At 34.8% G+C, this 22,879-nt stretch overlaps 1 protein-coding gene across 1 annotated transcript in view; it reads left to right on the plus strand.

The window, feature by feature from the left end:
* The window catches only part of LOC148951703 (CD109 antigen-like), a 172,140-nt gene that overhangs the window by 114,355 nt on the left and 34,906 nt on the right, over positions 1–22,879 (plus strand). The window contains exons 14-19 of the mRNA XM_089089252.1: positions 3,549–3,680; positions 6,514–6,682; positions 10,041–10,219; positions 12,125–12,213; positions 14,938–15,118; positions 17,283–17,407. Coding sequence (XP_088945378.1) covers positions 3,549–3,680; positions 6,514–6,682; positions 10,041–10,219; positions 12,125–12,213; positions 14,938–15,118; positions 17,283–17,407 — 875 coding nt within the window. The remainder of the gene's footprint in view (positions 1–3,548; positions 3,681–6,513; positions 6,683–10,040; positions 10,220–12,124; positions 12,214–14,937; positions 15,119–17,282; positions 17,408–22,879) is intronic.

Here is a 22,879-nt window from a genome sequence, read left to right on the forward strand (position 1 = left end):
GATTCTAAATATATAAATTTTATTAAGTTTAGTATTACTCATCAAAGGCTACGAGCCTGAGAAAATTTACTCGATTTTTTAAAGAGGGGGAAACATCCCCTACAAGTGAAAGAATTTTAATGAAAATCACACAGTCAGATTCAGCGTATCAGAAAACCCTATTATATAGGTTTCAAGCTCATATCTGCAAAAATCTGCAACTTTGTATTTTTTGCCAGAAGAAAAATATACGAATATAGAAGTTAGTTACGTAAGTTAATTTGTAAAGACATCCATTTAGCAAAAGAAAAGTAAAATTTTTATGCAAATAAAAGCTGCATTAAATAAAAAACGATCAGAAATTAAATAAAAAAAACAAGTTTTTTAAACTGAAAGTAAGGAGCGACATTAAAACTTAAAACGAACAGAAATTATTCCGTATATGAAAGGGCTGTCCCCTCCTCAACGCCTCGCTCTTTACGCTAAAGTTTTTTATTGTTTTAAAAAATAAAGTTGTGAGACAGAGTCAAACTTTAGCGTAAAGAGCGAGGCGTTGAGGAGGGGACAGCCCCTTTCATATACGGAATAATTTCTGTTCGTTTTAAGTTTTAATGTCGCTCCTTACTTTCAGTTTAAAAAACTTGTTTTTTTTTATTTAATGTTTAATAAAGAGGAGAAGGGGCTTTTACAAGAATTATCTGAGTGATAGATCATATGAAAACAAAAGGAATGTAAAGAAAGTGGAGAAAGCATTAAAATATGAACTAAGGAGGTGTGAAGTGGAGGCCATGGATAAAATTGCCGAGGATCTGGAAGATGCAGCTAGATGGCATAATAGTAAAATATTGTACTGGCATGTTAATAAATTGAGAAGTCAATCCGGATTTGTCCCAGTTATAGATAGGAACGGGGCCACAATTGGTGATAAGGAAAGAGTTAAAGTGAGATGGGCAAAACATTTCGAAAATTTACTAAACCTGATATAGTGCTGCAGGAAAAGATATAGAGTAAAATGAAAAAGATTGTGATAACTTTGTGATGTGAAGGAAGATTTGTTTTGTGAGGAAGAATTACCAACGGTACTAAAAGGATTAAATCACAATAAGGCTCCAGGTGCTGATAGTGTGGTAAATATGTTTCTTAAATATGGTGGCTCTGATGTTAGAAATAAGTTACTGAAGATTACGAATATGATTTTTGAAAAAGGGGAAGTACCTGAAGAGTTTAGGAAAACCTCACAATTAAGCCACTTGATAAAAAAGTTGATAAGAGTGAGTGTGGTAATTATCGAGACATTAGTCTGGTCTCTGTAGGTAGCAAATTACTTAGTAATATGATACCTTTTAGACTGAGAAATGCTGTAGACAAAGTTTTAAGAGAAGGACAGTGCGGGTTCAGAAAAGATAGAGGATGTGTCGACCAAATTTTCACTCTTAGGTTAATAATTGAGAAGTACCTGAGATTTCAAACATCTTTGGTCCTCAGTTTTATAGATTATGAGCAAGCGTTTCATTCTTTTGGTAGAAGAGCTTTAGAAAAGGTCTTATCCTTGTATGGCTTACCATACAAATACATGAAAGGGATTAGTCCTATGTGCGAGGATAACACTGCTACGGTTAAGGTAGGAAATGAGCTTAGCAGCTGGTTTTTGCATTAAATCAGGAGTTAATGAGGGTTGCGTTCTATCCCCCTTTATATGGATTGCTTTGATGGACTTTGTCTTAAGCAGCACAGGAAAGGCAATGGGAGATCACGGAATCGAATGGGGAGGAAAAACTTTCCTGGACTTAGATTACGCTGACGATTTAAGCATCCTAGATGAAAGTGTAATCAAAGTGAGTGAACTTTTAGAGGTTTTTCGAGTTCAGGGTGCTAGAATAGGTTTGAAAATTAATGTCAAGAGGAATCAGTCACTAAGGCTAGGAATAAGTGAACATGAAAAGCTGACGTTGGGTAACCAAAAGATTGATCTGGTGGGCAGCTTCATTTATCTTGGTAGTATTTTTAGTAAGGACGGTGGGGGCAGTTAAGAAGTTAAAAGTAGAATAGCCTAGGCTCAGGGTGTTTTTCACAGTTACAAAAGTTTGGAAGAATAGGAAGATTAGTCTGCAAACCAAGATTAGAATATTAGAAGCTACAGCGATGAGAATAGTCAAACATGGCTCTGACGCACGGGCACTCCGAAAAGCAGATGAAGATTTGCTAGATGTTTTCCAGAGAAATAGCCTACAGATTGTTTCAAACAGTAGGCTGTGCGAAAAATGTGGTTCAATCCCACTTTCTTCGGCCATAATGAAAGAAAGATTAAGATGGCTAGGACACGTTGTACGGATGAAGGATGACAGATTGCCGAAGATTGTCATTTTCGGTCAACTGTCTAGGGTTAAACAGAAAGCAGGTCGTCCTCGTTTGGGGTGGGGGGATGTCATAAAGAAAGATTTAAAGGAAATGGGAACTTTCTGGGAGGATGTAAAGAGGGATGCTTTGCAAAGATTGGGATGGAGGAGGAGAATGCGTAGCTGTGGCTTGGTGATGTGGTGAGTAGTTAGTAGCAGTAGTAAACAAATATTTGCAGAAACAACCTTTTTTCACTGCAGAAAATAGTAGTCAAGTGTAATTAACCATCCACCTAGTTTGAAACTTCCTTGTTTTTGAGCCTTTGCCATGAACTCAGAAAAAATAGTCCTTGTTTGGTTAAAAATGTCCTTTCAGTAAATTATATACTTTTTTTCTCGAAAGCCAAACGTCTTCTTTCAAAAAAACATTTCAATATGAAGCTCACATTCAGTGTTTATTTTGTCACGCTTGTCTGTTACCTTCTCAAGATTTGGTATTGGCTCTTGAGCTGAAGCCAAAAGTTCAGTCGCAACGGCAATGTTTAGACGATCCAGGTTGTTACTTTTTTCCGAGTAAACGTCACTAATTCGTCGGTTTTTCCCCCAAGCTGGAGAACATTCTGCCACTTTTTCAGCATCTTTACACTTGTCCTATCGTTAACAACACTTGGTTCTAGACTGTCAGCTGAAGAAGTCTGATTTTAATTGCGACTACTCTATCTTCTAGAGGCTAAAGAAGGACCACGAATAGATAACTCAAACATGGCTTAACAGAGGGTGAGAAGTTGGATAGGAAATGGATTAATACTATTCTTGTGACCCAATCGGGTAATTACGAGCCGAAAAAAACATCAAAAAAGGCTAACAATTTATGTCTATATTAGTAATTTACCACTATCATTTGTTTTGTGAGAAGCATAAAAAAGTTATCAGTAAATAGTAAAAAGCTAGTGAAAAAGAGTGACTAAGAGTGATTTACTTGATTACCATTTAAGCTCGTTGTAAATTAATACAATAATTTATTCAAAAATGTATACTATAACTTTACAATAACTTATAAATTGACGAACTACACGTATTTTCTTTTTTATTTATTGAGGGATTTGTAGTTTAACAAGAGATACAAATTTGGTATTCATTCTTGTGATAGTTGTTTGCAAATAAAAATTCATGTTATATTAATAATTCTATATAATAATTCCTCCTATATTTAATTAACTGCCTTTTTTTAAGGTTCCTATGGGTAGTATGGTTGAAGTGGATCTCCCGATTGTTCCTCTTGTTGAAAGAGGTAAAATCAAAGTCACAGTAACCATTTCAACCTTCATTGTTCGTGCCAAGGCTTCTATAGAAATAGAAATTCAGGTAAATTTCATTTTCATATAGCTTATATGTTTCAGCAGTGTTAAACCAAAAAGTGCTCTGTAAGATACGATATCGTTTATTTCCGGGAAAGGGCAGTCATAAACTCAGGTGGTCTGCAGGGATTGAACTGGCTGATAAAAAAAAAAGATTACAATTTACCCTCTGTGACTAAAAAATATAAAGCATAGTTTACTAAAAAAAATAGCTATAAAATAAGTAAGCAAGAACGAGTATAAGGAATTGTAAAAAGAATAATTTTTCAAAATCAATAACATAAATTTTACACAATGATTGGCAAAAGGGGGTGGGGTAGGAAAGAGGGGGAGGTGATTCCCTTATTTAACATATCGATTATGTAAGAAAGAAAATTTCTTCTGTATCTTTAGGTGGAACATTTTATTGCAGTAAAACTGGGACTTTTGGGAAACTAGAGTGAGAGACAAAGTCTAGTGGAGGAAAATTGGCTTGGAAACAAAGAAATTATCCGGTGGTTAGGGAAAGGAGTGGTGGCGAAATGCAAGAAGAAAAAACAAGATACATTGCAGGACACAAATGGTACAAGAGAGTTAAAAAAAGGAAGAACTACTTTTTTAAGCTTTAACGGTTACACAGAGCCAGTCTTATTGTAAGGAAGTTTATTCTTGGCCTAAGAGATACGGCAAAAACCATTTTTACTGTATACGCTCCAACTTTCCTCCAGTTTCCGACTTTTCCTGCAAGTAAAAATGAAACGTAGCGTTGTTTGGAAAAAATAAAACCAACACCACAAACTTTTTACTGCTCTCAGCTATATAAAATTTTATTATTAAACAAGCTATAATTACATATTTTTATGTATGTATATTCGTATATTTATCTTTTGATTTTTTCTCAAAAGTGGTACTATAATATCTTCTGAAAACTAGCCACTACCATTTTCCAGAGTGGAAAAACCGCCTACATAATTCATAAATTTGCGAAAGTTCTTTTCTCCCTCCCATACCTCTTTAATATTTTTCTTAAGACTGAAATTCTAGACCCGAAGGCTGAAAGCCTCGAGAATAAGTAAGAATAGATTCTAAACACTGTTTGTTTTTTTAACACTGACAATGACAATTAAACTGACAATGCACATTCATTTGTATTTGTGTGTTTAATTTGTTTTTAATGATACGCCTGTATCAGTAATCTGTATGCACATAGCATATTCTGATTTAGTTTGACTTTCCCCTCAAAATTTCCTCAGATGTTTTTTTTTCAATACCCTCAGCCTTAGTAGTACTCGCTACAGAAGCAGTAGTTTAAGTAATAGCAGTGGTAGCAGTAGTAGTAGTAGTTGTGGTAGTAGTAGAACCAATGGTAGCTGTAGTAGTAGTAGTAGTAGCGTGCAAATATTGCCTTTTTGGTCAATTGACAACCTCTCTCCTGAAAGTTCCAAATTAATATACTCAGCCAATCCTATTAACCCTCCAAGTTACGCCCTTTAACCCTCCCCTCAACATTTCCTGAAAGACTCGCCTGAATACTCTTCGTATTTGGGGAAAGTAAAGGTCAAACATGCATTCCTTTCTCAATAACATTATACTATATGCAAAAAGTAAACGAATTGCCTAGCTTACAGCCCTTGCCCTAAGAACTGTGGGGGGTGGGTTGACGTCCCCAAAGGCGTAATTACTAAACTTTTCAACAATGCGGAAGAAAATAGATATCTCAAAGTTTTGATTGGATGTATTTTGGGGAATTGTGGGCATGAGGAGGGGGTTGCACACAAATCACTTTTGACTCTTAAAAAGGGCACTATAACTTCTAATTTCGAATCAAATGAGCCTTATCCAAATTTTATACGACCACCCATTCAATAAAAAAACCTTATATGCCCCCAGGGCATTACTTACAACCCTTGTTTGTTGTTGTGTCAGCCTTAGAAGCATTGTTATACGTTCTATAGACTATTTTGAACAAAATAGATGTCTCACGATTTCAATCAACTGCGCTTTGGGAAAAGAGGAGTAGTGGGGGAGAGGCTAGTTGCCCTCAATCACTTTTAACTCTGAAAAAGGAGCTAAAGCTTCCAATTTCCAATCAAATTAGCCTCCTCTAAAGTTTATACGACCATCCCTTCCATAAAAACCTTACACGTTAATAATGGGCAACTAGTATAACTTATGGCCCTTGCCCATAGTTTTTTTTTGGGGGGGGGGGGGGTGGCTTCCATTCTCAAAGACATAACACTGGAGCTTTCAACAACGCTGAACCAAACTGTTATCTTAAAATTTTGATTGGACATGTTTGAGGAAATGATAGGGTGGCGAGGAGGCTGGTTGCCCTTCAACCGATTTCTATTATTTAAAACGGCACTAGAACTTTCAGTTTACAATCGAAAGATACACTTTAGAATTTTTTATTACACTCCTTCTGTGTGAAGTGCCCTAATCTGACGAAAAGAATACATTGTGTTAACATCGTTCTTTACTATTGTGCTGCTTATGATCATGTTTAGTAGTGCTATGTTAATTACATGCTATGTTGAAATTGTTTTTGTTTGAAAAGACAAGGGAGATGGGTCACGTCTAGACTATTGTTCATCCAGGGGTGAGGGAGTCATGAAGTGAAAGAACTTATTTTGAAAAATGTTTGGGTTCGGAAACCCTTTATATAACACGTTGCACACCTTTCACCCACCTTTGTTAAGCTATTAATTCTTTAATGCTAATATTGCTCCCTACAATAAGTTTCCCATTCTCTTTGGGTAATTATTATTGAACCAATCTCTAGGGAGATACATCATCAATTACTCCTGATTTTGAAATAGAGAATCTTTTTATTCGATTAATTCTTTATTACTTTTTTTCAGCCAGAGGGTATAATTCTTCATCGTCATATGTCCATGCTATTGGACGCCAAAAGCAGATCTCGTGTAACTCGATTCCTTGATATACCCCTTCAGGACACTCCCGTCATTCCTTTTTTTAACTTTAGAAGATTCGTTTTCGGGAGTCCAAAAGCTCATGTGACTGTATCAGGTATGCAATAGCTTAAATTTTCTTCTTCATTTGAAATCAGCATATGGGATCTCTCCCAATTTCCTTCTAGCTTCGGTGAGTAGTTTTGAACGTCTTTGCTGTTTTCACTCCTGTTAATAAATGTTGGACATCTTTGGTACTTTTTTATCGTCTGTTTTCACTTTCTTTTTTCTTTCTTCTTTTCTTGAACCCACCATTCAATAGGATGCTTCAAGCTTTTCTAGTTTTAAAACCCGACTTTTTTAATAAAACTGAGCATAGCCTAGATACTTCAGCATTGTTTTGAGAAAAATCATTTTAACTTTTTATTACAAAAATTAAAACGACATATCTAGCCTAACTTTATTTTTTCATGATAATCATCGTGCATGAACTGTAAGACAAGATGAAGCTTTATGCTGCAGGACTTTAAACTTGTGACCATTACGACCTTCTCCAATCCCATTCAGGGGAAGACCTGCTCTCGTTTGGTCGTAGATGGATGGCCAAAACAGCATAATATTTGGCAATCTGTCATTCTTCATCTGTAAAATATGGCCTAGCTATCTTCACCTTTCTATCTTTATAGCCCTAAAAAGTTGGATGGAACTTCATTCTTTTTGCAGCCTACTGTCTGATAAACAACCATAATTAAAATGAATGAAAATATTAGAAACGGGTAAGGTTTCTAGTAACACCACAGACTTTCGAATAAAATCCATTAGCTTTTTGTACAAATAACAATGAAAATCTAGAAATTTACATCTGATAAGATATAATTATTGTCTTTAAGCAAGTTTAGAATGTCAATTTTAGTACAAACACAAAGCAGAGTGTATACAAGCACAAACACAAGCAAACACAGAGGCAGAGACTGCTATTACTATTGTCTATATCCGGTTTCTTTTTCTCATATGAAATTCTAACAAAAAGAAGTATCCTTTTTATCCAAAAATCACACGTATAGTATAAATCAAATTAATTAAAATCAAAGATTTTGTATTGTGCTTATATTTGAAAATTGAATGTTTATATTTTATGGTACTTCTAGCTAAATTGCGTTTACTTTTCACAAAGCTTATTTCAGTTTGACCTGCGTTAATTAAGTTAAAACTTGTTGTGGACCGAGCGTCCGACAATCCCTTACCTTCATCATTATTATCTTTTTTTAAATTAAATATTAAACAAAAACCCATGTTCTCCGCCATGTTTTTTATGCTAATCCCTGTAAAGATGATATCTTTAATTTCCTTAGTTTCCTTAAAAGTCTGTAACAGCCCAACTCGATCATAATTTTTTTCATCAGATGCTATATTATGAAATGGAGATTAAGTCGATGTTTCACAGCTATTGATTCCAAAGTTTCTAGCCTTTTACTACTCTTTAGGGAGTAATCTATTGCTGTGTGATGTTCGTCAAAATATGGAAGAGGGCAGAGTTGGAGCGAATCTTCCCAAGTCAAGTGAAAATTACAATGAAAAAAACGAGCCATATATTACCATGAAGGGAAAGGTTTACTAAATAAAACTTATCTGTTTCTGTGGATGCTTGAATTGTGTTGGCTTATTTTAGTTTTAACAAGATATATGAAGATGCTAAATTTCAGCTGGGGGCAGTTACCCCCCAGTTGTTGGCCTCTTAGTTGTTAAATAAAAATTGGCATTACGGTTATTTTGCTTAATATTTGCTTTTCCAAAAAAACGGAAACAAAAAAAGTATGTCAAAAATAATGCTGATGGAGTTTTCCATGTTCTCTTTGTTGCATATTTATCACTATAAAGGAGTATAACACAAACAGCTATGGAATTGACGAATGTTCAAAATGACACTGAATAATGTAAAAACTTTTGTGAAAATATTGGCAATTAAAATTCCTGACTGTTGCGCATTGCGATTAATACATATAAAAGCAATCTCTTACCACTTGAACCTAAAAGAACCTTAGTATCTTGAACCTAAGAGAAACTTGTTATATTAGGATATGGAAGATTAAATCATTGTTTCACAGCTTCGAAAGTTTCTGGCCTTTTACGACTCTTTAGGGCGAAATCTATTGTTGTTTTGTACTCTTGGAGTCTATTTTCTTGGTTTCTTCGGTTTTTGCCCACATACTGTATGTTACTGTATATTACTGCTTATTACATTCTGCAAGTTGTCAGTTTTTTTCTTTTCTTCTTTTCCCCCTCCTTGTATGTTATTTCTATTTTGTTTTAGTTTCTTTGAAATTGTATGTATTACTCAGTAACTGGTATTCTTTGATTTCTATATTGGTTTGCGTTGCATTTTTTGTGTTTTTTTTTTGTGATACTCCACGTATTGTACCTTTGTATAATGTGGTTAGAAATAAATAATAATGATAATTATAAAATTTTCCACAAAAGAAAGATGAAATACACCAGCCTTGTATAGATATTTTAGTATTATATCTTTTCCAGCAATTAGTAAAGGCTTTACTCTTAGTTTCGATTTAAAACCAGGTTTTATAAGGTACAAATTTTTTTATGACTTTTTGGGTCTATTTTTCCTTCTTCTGTAGTAATGCATTTACTGTATTTTTTCTTTCTTTTTTTGTAGTTTGAGAAATTATCTTTTCGAAAACCGTTTCCCAATTAATACATCTCAAATTGAAGTTAGTTAATTGGCCATGTATATTGGTGATGTTAGTTTCAATGCCCTCGCAAGGGTCTCAACAAGTTAAACATTATACCCCCCCCCCTTTTTTTTAACTTGAATATGATGATTTGACGTAAAGGGTAAGTAATGATTATTATCTATGGGTTTACGATTGATTAAAACTGCAAATTCCTTATTTTTCTAAAAATCCACATATCTAAAAGTGGAAATATATTTTCTGTCCCCTTTTCTGTTTTGAAAAACTACCTACCCACCCTCTATTCTAAGTTGTTGGATTTTTCAAGAGACCCTTAATTTCGACCTGATAGTTGCAATTAACAAAAATATCTGTCATGCATCTTCCTAAAGTGTATCCATCATTTTAGTCATTTGTCCTTGTATTTTATAGACGAGACGGTATGTGATTCTAATTCTATGAATCATAAAGCACACATAAGTTACGGTTAATGTTTCCACATTTTACTTTTTCTACCTTTTTATTTACCATTCCAAGCTATTAGTTATTAGCTTTGGTGCTAATCCTTTCTTTTCTTCCCTTTCACTATGGTGGTTTCTCCATTACCTGTCTATTTTGCTTTATATTATCTTTCTCTACTTCTTCTGTACTGGAATCGACCAGTATTTTTTTCTTGATTTAGCTAAAGATAATAATCTGCTATTTAGGAACAGTACCTAAATATACCTCAGCAGATGAAGCATTTTCCCCTTTTTTCAAATATAAATATATATTAGTTACAATTTTTAGGTGATGTGTTTGGCCCTATTTTGCCTGCAAATGAGCGTTTGAGTACGACCAGACTTCTGGAAAGAGATCTCAAAGGAGTTGAATCTGAACTGTTTAGTCTTGGTGTGAACTTATGGACATTGCAATATTTGCGTCTCACAGATCAGCTGAAACCTAAGCTTTTGTATTCTGGACTTAAAGTAAGCTGATGTTTTATAAAATAACTAGCAAAATAATAAAAAAAAAAAACTATAAAAATGTGACGGTAATTGACTAGAGAGAATCTTTAGAATAATAGCAATAATATCTTTTAATGTCGAGAAGCGGCATTTTTCATATCAGAAGCCACAGTTTTCTTGAGTTTTAAAGCAGTATTTCACATCTCTATTCCAGCACATCCTCCAGGCCTACTTGCATAGTTACCTCCAGACTCGAACGAATTGTTAGATTTTATCCGTGAATTAGAAAAAAAAATACAATTTTCATCAGTATTTTGGATAATTTTAGCACATTTGAAAAAAGTTTCAGCTGTTTCCTTGTTTTTCACACTCTTTTTTGTACGACCCTATTCTTATTCACACTAGGGATTAATAGAACAGGTTGGACGATATGTCATGTAACTACTTTGTCCAGTGATTGCAATAACTATTTTTGGCTTTTTATTTATCATTGACAGGCATTTCGTTAAAAACAAGTGACAGAGACTTTCTCGTATTTAGACCACTCTGGTCACATTTTTTTCTCTGTCTCTGTCTTTTTTTTTTTTTTTTTTTTTTGGTGAACCTAGTTACATTACATTGTGAAAACTTACTGAAGTACCATCATTAAGCGAAAAATTGTTTTTACCACCTGAAAAAAAATATGTATTTGCCATAAATGTTATACCTCCATCCAGAACGAAAAAAACGTTCCTTACCCTGAAAAATTTTTGAGTATTTCTGGTTTCTTGAATAGCTCTGGTTTGCGACGAAAATTGGATTCGCCATCTAACGAAAATTTATTTATTTCTTTGCTTATTAACTCTAGCAGTTGAGAAACGACAATTTCACAATCTATTATTTTCTCCAGAAGAAGGCGAAAGTATTTCTTCTTTGGAAGACTTCTCTCTTTATAAAGTCTCTATAATTACATAAATTTGTCAATTCGGCTGGACCCTAGCGTATGTTTCTTCTTTAAATTGAGACTTAAATGCATAAATTTATCTATTCGGAGAGACTCTTGCATAATCTTTCTTGTTTTTAAATTAAAACTTAAACCACTTTTAATCCAGTCACATTTTGTCTTGTGTGTGAGAGGATAAATGTTTGAATATTTTCGATTTTTTATTGTCTTTTTTGCTTTTTGTTTTCAATGCCATCTTTTATTCTTCGTTTATTCGTATATTTTTAATACTGTTTTGATCCCATTTATTCAGATTGGGTTATTTTTATTTCGGATTTTGTCGTCGTGTTCCTGTTTTTTTTATCAGTTTTTCTATTTTTCTTTTCTCTATTTTGTTCAATTTCTTTTAACCTTATTAATCCACTAAAGACACCTTAGTAAAGGTCTTTTCTAAAGTATCTGCAATTTATGTATTTTATTTTATTTATGGGCTAAAATGTTCAATTTTTCATTTTTCATTTTCTAAATTCTTTTCGAATTTGGGAGGGGGAGGGGCCTAGATACATAAAAAAATATTTTAGGGTATGTGTATGCCTCTATGCCTCCGTGTTCTACTTTCACCCAAAATAAACGAAATACAGAGGTCTTTTCATACCGAGGCTAACCTTTACCCAGTGAAAATAAATACGGAAGTCCTGGTCCCCATGAGCCCCTTTTCCCAGCAGAAGACAAACTTACTTGAAAATATGCGCTTTTTGAATTTGTGGTGGTTCTGACTTTTATTGGAGCAGGACTGATTTCGGGTATGTAGACCCTTGTTATATGTTTTAGTCAAGTTTCAAAACCATAAACTGTGGTTTCTGTATGTCACTGAAAGATCTCCTCTCTTTTTTTTTTTTTTTTTTTTTATTTATTCAGTTTCTGAGCCGGACTTTGAGTTTCACCTTTCGACAGTTGACATTTTGAATAGAATATTGAAGGGTAATTTGATTTCTATTTTACAGGCTATGAATTTGGCACTTGCTGGCTTATCAGAGTTTATTTCATATGATGGAGGGGTGCGGCTGTTCAAATATTCAAGACCAACTTTATGGTAAAACTTCTTATATTATATTTTTCAACAAAAACCTAATCAGCGACTTCTCAACTCTTTAAAATTGATCACTATTTCTTCCAAGCCAGTGTTAGGTGTATTTCTTCTCGTCAGCTGCAATCTGGATGAATCATATTACACATTCTGAAAATTATCGTGGTATTTTTTATATGAAGGATGTTTAGGATCTGCCGCTTAAATCTTGCTATCCTACAGAGCAAAAACTAAGATTGCCTCTTCTTTCTCTCAACTTTTAAACTAATTTTGAGACACGGAGGTAATTAGAAATTTGGTTCATTTTTCACTGAGGGAAATTTAGTGCCATGAACTTTTAAAAAACAACTTGAAAGTTTGGAAATGGTAATATTCAAATACACCCTCAATAATATTTGCAAACAGATTCTAATTTGAAACTGGAAATTGATCGCAATTTCTTGGAGAATACACCAGTCACAAGCTTGCTGTTTTGATACAGCCACTTGAGACTACTACTACTGGCCACTTATTTTGGCACAAACCCTCCTGAGTTCAACCCAGTTGCGCACACTCCTCATCGCTCTTTTTGGAACTCCAGATCTCAACTATTTTCAAAGCTTTACTCATCATTTCCTACCACGAAGTTTCTAATTCCTTTAACCATTTTCTCGTGGTACCTTCCGCCTTGTTCCAGCACATCGTACTTTTTGCTTAGCCCCTGCTGTATTACAAAAAATAATTTTCTTTGGTGTCCTATAATCCATAATACGTGACTGAGCCTCCTTAATTTTATTTTATTGTAGTCATAGAGAGTGGGGTCGAACCGCATTTTTTCAACAGCTTATTGCTTGATATGCGGTCAGTCAAACGAGTGACTGAAACTGTCCATGGGTAATTACTATCAGAGTCCTATTTTGACCGATGTGATTGCCGTTAGTATCTAAATCTTAGGCTTATTATGGCCAATAAAACATATAAAGCAATAAAAGCAAGTAATAAAGCAAGCAGTAAAAGCAACAGATAAAATCGATTAATTCGAATTCCTCTTTTGATAACTTTCCTTAGCAGCTGCCTAGGAAGAAAAGAGAAGAAAAGAAGCCAGAAATGAACAATAAGTGAAAAGGGGAACTGGATAAAGTTAGTGCCGTTTCTCCCGCAATTTTCATTTTGTTATTACTCGAGTTCCGTTGCTGAGAAAATTTCTTGGAAGTAGGGTCAAAATATTGATATTTGATTCACTTCTTTACTTCGTTGGTTGTTTTAAATCCTTATCATATTTTCTAAAAAGAAAGTTTGTAACTTTTCAATAAAAATTTGAATTCATTGCGAGTGAAAACTCATTGAAATCAGTCAACAATGCTGAATGACAAAGACAAACTCATGTTTTCAAAGCCTCTTTAATTGGAAAATTTTGGTGGCTGAAACCATTAAATTTTGCCCAATAAGTTTTTGTCTTTTGTTTCTTTTTGAAGTTAGATTATTTTAAAATGAAAACCTTTTGAATTTCTCGTAATCCACGGGTTTCGTTTAGTGCTTGAAATTTTTGGTTCAAGCGTTTTAGAAAAGACTTTTCACAAAACACATTCTTAAGTTTTGGGTAGATTTTTGGGTAGATTGGGTAGGCGAGGCTAATTTTTAGCCAGGTAATTTTTCCCCTTCCAAAAATTACCGTCTTTTGGTTTTGTCCTTTCTTAAAATTTCTTTTTATTTCACTTTTTTCTTACGCCATGTATTGCCAGTGAAGTCTCCCACATATTCTATCGAAAGGCCACTTGAATTTTCAAATATTCCACGGCAACCCCAAGACAAGGTTGACCAAACCCATCGTGACATACCAATTTCTGTCGTAATTCCCAGTGCCAAAAAAGTGAAATACATCGTTTTTCAGGTATTTAGTACTGGCTAACTTATTTGTTTTGTAAGTTTTTTTTTATGAAAATGATCAAACAAAATTTAAAACAAGAATGAAAGAAAGTATTAGCTAACTAAATAGCAGACGAAAAATACATCTTCCTAGCAGCAAGGGAGCAAGCATAAGATGTATTTTGAATCCTTTGGATTTCTTTGAAAATATAGTCCCATAGAACAACCCTTGCTGAAAATAATATTCTCATCCAAATAGGTCCTCAATTTTTCCACGATACTCTCCGGGTAGTCTAATTTTTGACTTGTTTCTAAAATATCAGGATCCCTTGGACCTTCATATTTTTTTTTTAATTAAAAAATAAATATCAAAGACCTCTCGCTAAATAAAAACATTCCAAGCAAAAGATAATACTGGTCTATCAATTTAAAACTGAACCTGGAAAGGCCTAGAAGACCTTTTCCTTATTTCCAACAACTCTGATGACGCAACTAATTCTACGTTTCAACAAGTCAAGCTCGTTTTCAAGGTATTTAAAGTTTTTGCAGCTCTCTTTGTAAAGAAAAATAAATTAGAAAAATCTTCTTTATTTTACAATAAATCTCAATATTAAAAGATCTTTTGATCCCCCAAAGATGCCTGCATAGATGGCGTGCTGAACCACCTAAAGCTCATATCTCCAAGCTCCTGGTAACTTCTTAATTAGTGTTATTAATTTTCAACCTTACAACGGATACGTCATTCGCTGATTTAAAGTAGCAAGTTATGAATCTATCTTACCATGCTGCTAAACTTGATATTTATATTCTAAATCTTAAGTCCTACAAAATGTCACATAAGACCTTTTGAATTTATCGCATGTATTGTATTGCTGTGTATTTTAGGTCCACAGCATGGGCCCTTCGTATTATTAGCCAAAGTGAATTTCAAGACTGGGAGAACAACTTCTTAATAGACCGAAATGTTCTTAGCCATATGACTGATTGGCTAATTAAGCGGCAGGCCTTTGATGGATCATTTAAGGATAACGGTGGTGAAATCAATGACAGAAGAATTGTCTCGCAGGTAAGTTTTTTTAACCAATACCATTGATTTTAACAAACCGCAACTTCGAATAATTTGTAATCATTCGTTTTAACCTTAGAAACTAATATCGGTAATCAAGATCTAGTTCAAGCAATGTCATAGCTTATAACCTTATTTGTATAAGTTCAATTTTACGTTGCTATACCAATACCATATCTTATACCATTCTCTTACCGTAAAACGTTTATGCCATTTCACCTCCCAAGTTGACGAGATTAATATTTATTTCCCTACATGAGTATTTTTTCCCTCCTCAAACGTGGAAAACACCCCACAATATTCCTCTCCTTGTCTCCATCAGTCTTCTCTTCTGTAGTGATTTTTAAGAGAGCTTTTCAATCAGAACCTTCGGGTTCACAATCTAGAAAGCGATCAATAGTATAGATCTTAATGGAACACCTGTGTAAAACCATCTTATGACTCTACATCAGGACTTTATCAAACTTCCACCTCAGAGATTTGACATTAGGATTCTGTTGTTCAGGCTTTTAAAGATGTTTGGCAGAGATCTGATAAAAAAAAAGCTTTACTCACGAAGAAACTTTTTCGGTTCTACGAGGGAAATTTTTTGAAAAAGTTCCATGAAGTTTGTCGTTGGTTGGTCTCGTCCTATAGCCTTCTGGTAAAGTTCAAAACTTTCCAAGCGTATTATCTCTGGATCCACTCTTTCGATGTAAATGACACAAGAGGAGACACTTCAAACCCCCCCAAACCCTCTACACTAGTTTACCCTCGGCACAACAACGTTTTCAAAAAGCGAAACAGTGAATATCTCATAAACCCCCCCCATTTCTTTCAACTGGGTCTCTTGGAAATTACCAGACTACCGGAGACATGGTCATACACTGGTATGATTAGTTTTAATTGTAAGGATTTGCTAATCTTCCAATCGAAGTTTCCGCGCTGTCACCCCAAATTTATCTTCAGAAATGGCCCCATTAAGAGGGTTCATGAACTTTATTTCCTAAGAATGTTAACTAATCTTTTTTTTAGCTAACCTCAGCTCCCTCGAACTTTCTCTATTGGTTTTCTTTGGCATATCATTAAAGATTGGATTCAACCCTTCTATGTTAGAATCTGAGTGCTGTTTTTAGACCAAGTTCGATTAATCTTTTTTTGCATGTCTTCAAAAATACGAGTACATATTCTCAAATATGGCTGCAAACTTTACAAGGGAAGGGGGAATTATGAGTCTCAGACAGCACTCCTTCAGAGGGTCTAGGATAGAGCAAGGGTGGTAGGTGACAGAACCACCAAATGCAGCCATTAGGCCCAGAGTTATACCTGGTAATAATGAATATATTTTACAGTGAATACATCTCCTCACCTTCTCAGGGGATGTCTCTCTACTTGACGTCGTCTTTGAAGACGATAAGACAATATATACACACACCCTATTCTGACTACTGGCAAGATTCTTAGGCTAGACTACCTACGAAGATAGCTTTGTCCGGTCCAGTCCTTTCCAGTCCAGTCCTATGTCCAGTCCTAGACAGTCACCGAGAACAAAGGTAAAGAGCCGTAAGTAATCCCTGCCAATAGTATCCAAAACTAAAAACGGAACTTTGATAACAAAGTATATATATAAAAAAATTACATTTATGGTAACTCGAAATACGTAAAATTCATTGTTTAAAGTTTCCTATCAAACAAAAATCATCCACTCCTCCGAGGGGTGATAGGATCACCAACCTAAAAATGGGACCTAAAGATAACACTAACCTAAATATTGAGAAATTGTTTGAGATTGTAAGTTAGTTACAGATTATAAAAATTCTTTTATAATTGAACTTAGAACTTAACACATTTTGCAATTTATATTATGTTTGAAAAAATAGCGTCAGAGAAATAAGTACAGATATTACTTCAGAGACTTCTCTAATTTAAAAGCTCAAGATATTGCTGAAGTTTGATCATTGACTTACCTCACTAAAAGAAAAACACAAGTTAAAAATTGTCAAGTCGTAATATCGAAATATAAATAAAGCCTAAATAAATGTAAACCGAAATAAATGTTTATTTGAATATTGAGGAACATTTTTTCCCTCCTGCAATGATGATTATGCGCTGCTTAGCTAATTGGCTTCAGAGGAATAAGGTAAAACACTGTTTTGAAAACTCACTAGTATTCTTGTTGTTCTAGGGTGACGGTGTGACATCAACGTGTATATTAACTGCTCATGTACTCATCTCCTTGAAAACTGTTGGCACTGTTTCTAGCGGTAACCTTGAAGAGAGGTTGAGTATATCCAAAGTAAAAGCTTTGAGGTAAGTTGACTCTAAAGTTTCAATCATTTTTCATTATACATTTTTTCATTTTTCATAAAGTCTTTTGAAATAAGAATGGACAATCCAAAAACTTTCTACTCTGTACATTGAAATGCATACTATAAAAAGGATCTAAATACGGAGTAAATTCATATGTTTACCCTCGCCCTGTTTTTCTGTGACACAAAACTTTACACATAGAGATGCAACAAGGACGTACGACTGCATATATAAATTAAGTTTTCTATTTTTTAAACCCAAAACGTTTAAATCATCATATTTTAATACATATATTTCAAGCTTTCAGAAAAACAATCTGAAAACGCTTGGTTCATTCTGCTTATTAAATAAAAAAAAACAAGTTTTTTAAACTGAAAGTAAGGACCGACATTAAAACTTAAAACGAACAGAAATTATTCCGTATATGAAAGGGACTGTCCCCTCCTCAACGCCTCGCTCTCTATGTTAATGTTTTTTATTGTTTTAAAAAGTAGAGTTGTGAAAAAGAGTCCAACTTTAGCGTAAAGAGCGATGTGTTGAGGAGGGAACAGTCCCTTTCATATACGGAATAATTTCTGTTCGTTTTAAGTTTTAATGTCGCTCCTTACTTTCAGTTTAAAAAAATTGTTTTTTTTTAATTTAATTTTGAACCTTTTTGAATAAATGCAGGTTTTGATCTTGGCTCACCGTACATGAATAATTAAAACAAAATTTTCATATTAATTTAGTTTTATTTAGTTAAATGGCTTTCTCGAAACTTGTTCAATTTTATTTACGAACGTTTTTATTAGTAATAAATATACGTAACTTACGAATTAACTTACGTAACGAACTTCTATATTCATATATTTTTAATACGTTTATTAGGGGGTTCGCCCGCTGGTCAATACCTTGCTCTTTAAGCGAAAGTTCGAATTTTGTTCCAATTCTTTAAAAATGACCACTTAATCACAAAGGCCGTTAATTAGAATAAATAGCTCTTATGAAAGTACTAAAAATCTTTGGCTCAAAGAGCGAGGTATTGACTACGGGGTGAACCCAATCATATATATAATATTTTCTGTTCGTTTAAAGTTTCGATGTTGCTGCTATTGCAGTTGAAATGCTTGTTTTTTATATTTAATTTCTGAACTTTTTTTAAATAATGCTGGGAAGTCCGGCATCCCCTTCATAGCAATGTCCCTTCCCCCATGAAAACTTCCTTCATGGAAAGATCCTCCCACATAACCCCGACCCACCCCCCCCCCCACTACCAGGAAAAATCTCCCCTGAAAACGTCTGTATACTTCCAAATAACCAGGTAAAGTTCATAACTTTCAGCGCTCCCCCCGGGAACTTCGGGGGATTAAGTCATCCTAAAAGACATACTTATTATATTTTCGAACATGCTGAACAAAATGGCTATCTCAAAATTTTTATCAGGTGACTTTGGGAAAAAAATGAGAGTGGGAGGGGGCCTAGTTGCCCTCCATTTTTTTTGTTTACTTAAAAAGGGCGCTAGAACTTTTAATTTCCATTCCAATGAGCCCTCCCACGATATTCTAGGACAACTGGGTCGATACGATCACCCCTGGGGAAAAAAAAAAACAAAAAAAAACAAACAAACAAATAAACACGCACCCGTGATCTTTCTTCGGGCAAAAAATGCAAAATTCCACATTTTTATAGATGGAATCTTGAAACCTCTACAGTAGGGTTCTCTGATACGCTGAATATGATAGTTTGATTTTCATTAAGGTTCTATAACATTTAGGGGGTCTTTCCTCCTTTTTTCGAAAATCAGCCAAATTTTCTCAGGCGCCTAACTTTTGATGGGTAGGATTAAACTGGGTAGGATTGATGAAACTTATATATTTGAAATCAGTATTAACATCTGATTCTTTTGATGTATCTATTTGCATCAAAATACCGTTTTCTAGAGTTTCGGTTACCATTGAGCCGGGTCGCTCCTTACTTACAGTTCGTTACCACGAACTGTTTGAAAACAGGGTGCTACATACTTCTCCTTGTGCTAAAAATTTAATGGAGGAATAGGAGGGGGATAGGATAGTTAGGGATCTAGAGCCGACTTAGTGCCTTCAGCATGTTTTACACCGAATTACCACTCGAGGAAACTCGCTCTTTATTAATGGATCATTATCCAGTGTTGTTTTTCCGACATTTTCCGCGGCAGTAAATTTGTCAATCGTATTAAACTTCAAAATGACGCGCTTCATGAACGAATTTTTATACAGAGAAAGTGATGCTGTATGCTTCCATCAGCTCTTTTATCAGTTGCTATTAAAGGAGCAAATGATGAGCTCTAATTTCTCCAGCATTGGGAAACCTATTTAAGTTGAAGAGATACGTGTGACACCATTTCTCTGCGTCAATTCTAAAAGCAGAAAACAAAATAACTAACTCAGCCAAATCACAAACAAGATGTTTTGCTGAAATAGATGGCATCACTTTTGAACCAGTGTCCAAACACTAATTCTATGGGGCCCTAAATCGTTTCTGTTTATTATTCTGAAAATAAATATTTTGACAATCGGGCTAGGGAGCTATTGCTCACGCTTAGCTTTTAGTCTAACTTCACTTCGAAACTGATGCCTGCTCGCTTGCCAGCTTAAACAGTTTTTTTCCTTGAAATGAAATCAGAGTCAATACTGGAAGAGACAAAAGCTTGCTTGAAAAGCTCCAGAGAGTCTTTTCTACAATGGACTTTAAAACTCCACTCAGTTCCCACGCTGCTGGCTATGGCTGATAGACAGACGTACATCGTCCTTTATGACCTTATGGAAGATAGGCAAGTTTAAAACAAGGTGTCATATTCATCAATTTGGCTGGAGGTCCATGTTTTCTGCTACAACCACAGAGGTTAGACCCTTACCATCGGCCTCTTGGGCTTTGTTTATTGATGGTTCTGAAAGCACTAATCTTAGAAAAAACCGGAATGGCCTTTCAAGAAGTGTAAAGAGAAAATTGAGTATTTTGTTCGGTCTTTTATGTTTGCCACTCAAGTATTTTTTGAAAGACACATTCCTTGCAATAGACAGTACTCCATAATCGGTACACGACAAGGTTGACATATATACAAGGGAACCTGAGATCCCTTACTAGGTAGAGAAAGCCCATCCCCCTTCCATATTTATAGAATGCCAAAATACATTAATTAAATTATCAATTTTAAAAAAAAGTTTCACTCTTTTGAACATCAAATTACTACACTACTACTACTATTACTACTAACAACTCACCGCAGCACCAAGCCGCCTGAGGCCAACACAGCTACGCACTCTCCTCCTCCTTCCCAATCTATTCAAAGCCTCTGTTTTTACACCCGTCCACGAAGCTCCCATTTCCTTTAAATCATTCTTTATGACGTCCTCCCACCCCAGACGAGGACTACCTGCTTTCCTTTTAGCCCTAGACGGTTAATCAATGTGCCCTAGCCACCTCAACCTTTCTTTCATTATAGCCCTAGAGATCGGTATTGAACCGTATTTTTCGTATAGCCTATTGTTTGAAATACGGTCAGTCAGCCGGGTACCCAGAACAATCCGTAAACAATTTCTCTGGAAAACATCTAGCAAATCTTCACCTACTTTTCGGAGTGCCCATGCTTCAGAGCCATATTTGACCACTGTCATCACTGTAGTTTCTAATATTCTAATCTTTGTTTGAAGACTTACCTTCCTATTCTTCCACGCTTTTTTTAACTGTGAAAAAACACCCTGAGCCTTGGCTATTCCACTTCTGAAATCTTCACTGCTCCCACCATCCTTATTAATAATACTTTCAAGGTAATTGAAGCTGTCCACGTGATCAATCTTTTAGTTACCCACCTTCACCTTTTCATCTTCACTTTTTCCTAGCCTTAGTGACTTAGTCTTCTTAACATTAATTTTCAAACCTATTCTAGCACCCTGAACTCGCATAACCTCTAAAACTTCATTCATTTTGCAAACACTTTCATCTAGGATGCTTAAATCATCAGCATAATCTAAGTCAGGGAGACTATTTCCTCCCCATTTTACTCCTTGGTCTCCCATAGCCTTTCCTGTGCTCCTTAAGACAAAGTCTATCAAAATGATCCATATAAAGGGGGATAGAACACAACCCTGCTTAACTCCTGATTTAATACAAAACCAGCTGCTAACCTCATTTCCTACCTTTACCGCAGCAGTGTTATTCACGTACATAGCACTCATCACTTTAATGTATTTGGTCAACACATCGTCTACCTTTTCTAAAACCGCACTGTTCTTCTCTTAAAGCTCTGTCTACTATAATTACTATATTATATATTAAATTACTATAGAAAAAAATCTATTTAAAAGAATCTTGCATTGACAGAAAATTATTGCATGATTCCTGTTTAAGAAGGTGCAATAGTGTTGCACCTTTCCACTTTTTATTCCACTCCAAAAGTTGGTGCAGAATGGGGATTGTTAAAGGAGTCACTGGCTCACACAACTACTCTAATGATAAGGGCTTCTTCTCTTGTTCTGTGATCTGCTATAGTATCTTTGATTTCAGATTTCAGCTGCTTCACGAAGCTTGAATTTGATCAACTTGGTGGATTACTTGAGAGCCTAGCCATGGTTAGTTTGAATAAAGCCAAGACACATAGTCTTTGTAAGAGGGAAAGCTAGCATAATTTTTTCAGAATTGTATAAAAATAGTTTTTATCACTTGTTGATAGATACTATATAATCCATGCTATGGCAGAATTAGGGTAAATAGGCATAGAACAAGGATAATTCAAATTGATTATTTTGTTAATTTTTTATTTTGATCAACTTTTTTCGGAATTGTGTAAAACTGATTCATTTCATTCGTTGATAGATAATCTATCATCCATCCTAGGGAAGAATTAAGGTAGATAGGCGTAGTGTAAGGATAATTCAAATTGTCTATTGCACATGCACATTGCATATATACTCCAATGCACATGTTTTTACGGTGATACGGCTTACAGAAATTGGCCACTGTGACAATGAATTTATCAGAGGAGTAATCCCAAAAGTGTCACTGAATACCCATAATAAATTTAGGGTGTCTAAAACTAATAGTTCACTTTCCCTAGCCACTAAAATGATTCACCGATGATATACAACTCTAAGGATTTGGTACTTAAAACTGTTTTCAGTGGGCGGAAGGTTTTTCAACGATTTTTTCCTGTGGAATAAATGTACTCTTAAGTCGTTCATAGAGTTAAAGTCAGTAGGATTCTCTCCATAGGCTGCTAGTGTTGCGCTTTCTTGCCACCTCTATCATTTCCTCTATGTAATTCGATATATTTACGAGGTCGATATTTTCTCACCAATTCCGCCATTTTACTAATAAAATTAACTTTTAGAGCTGTTTTAGTGAATGTCTTCTTACCTACAGAATATATAAAGCTCGTCGTGTCAGTGCCACTAAGACAGTGCAAAAGTCCAACACTTTCAACAAAGTCTTTGGAAGAAAAGAGGCCAGCTCATGCAC

Source organism: Artemia sp. Qi Xiang Cuo, chromosome 5 (assembly GCF_049724085.1).
Source record: "Artemia sp. Qi Xiang Cuo chromosome 5, ASM4972408v1, whole genome shotgun sequence".
In the NCBI taxonomy this organism is placed as follows: Eukaryota; Metazoa; Arthropoda; class Branchiopoda; order Anostraca; family Artemiidae; genus Artemia; species Artemia sp. Qi Xiang Cuo.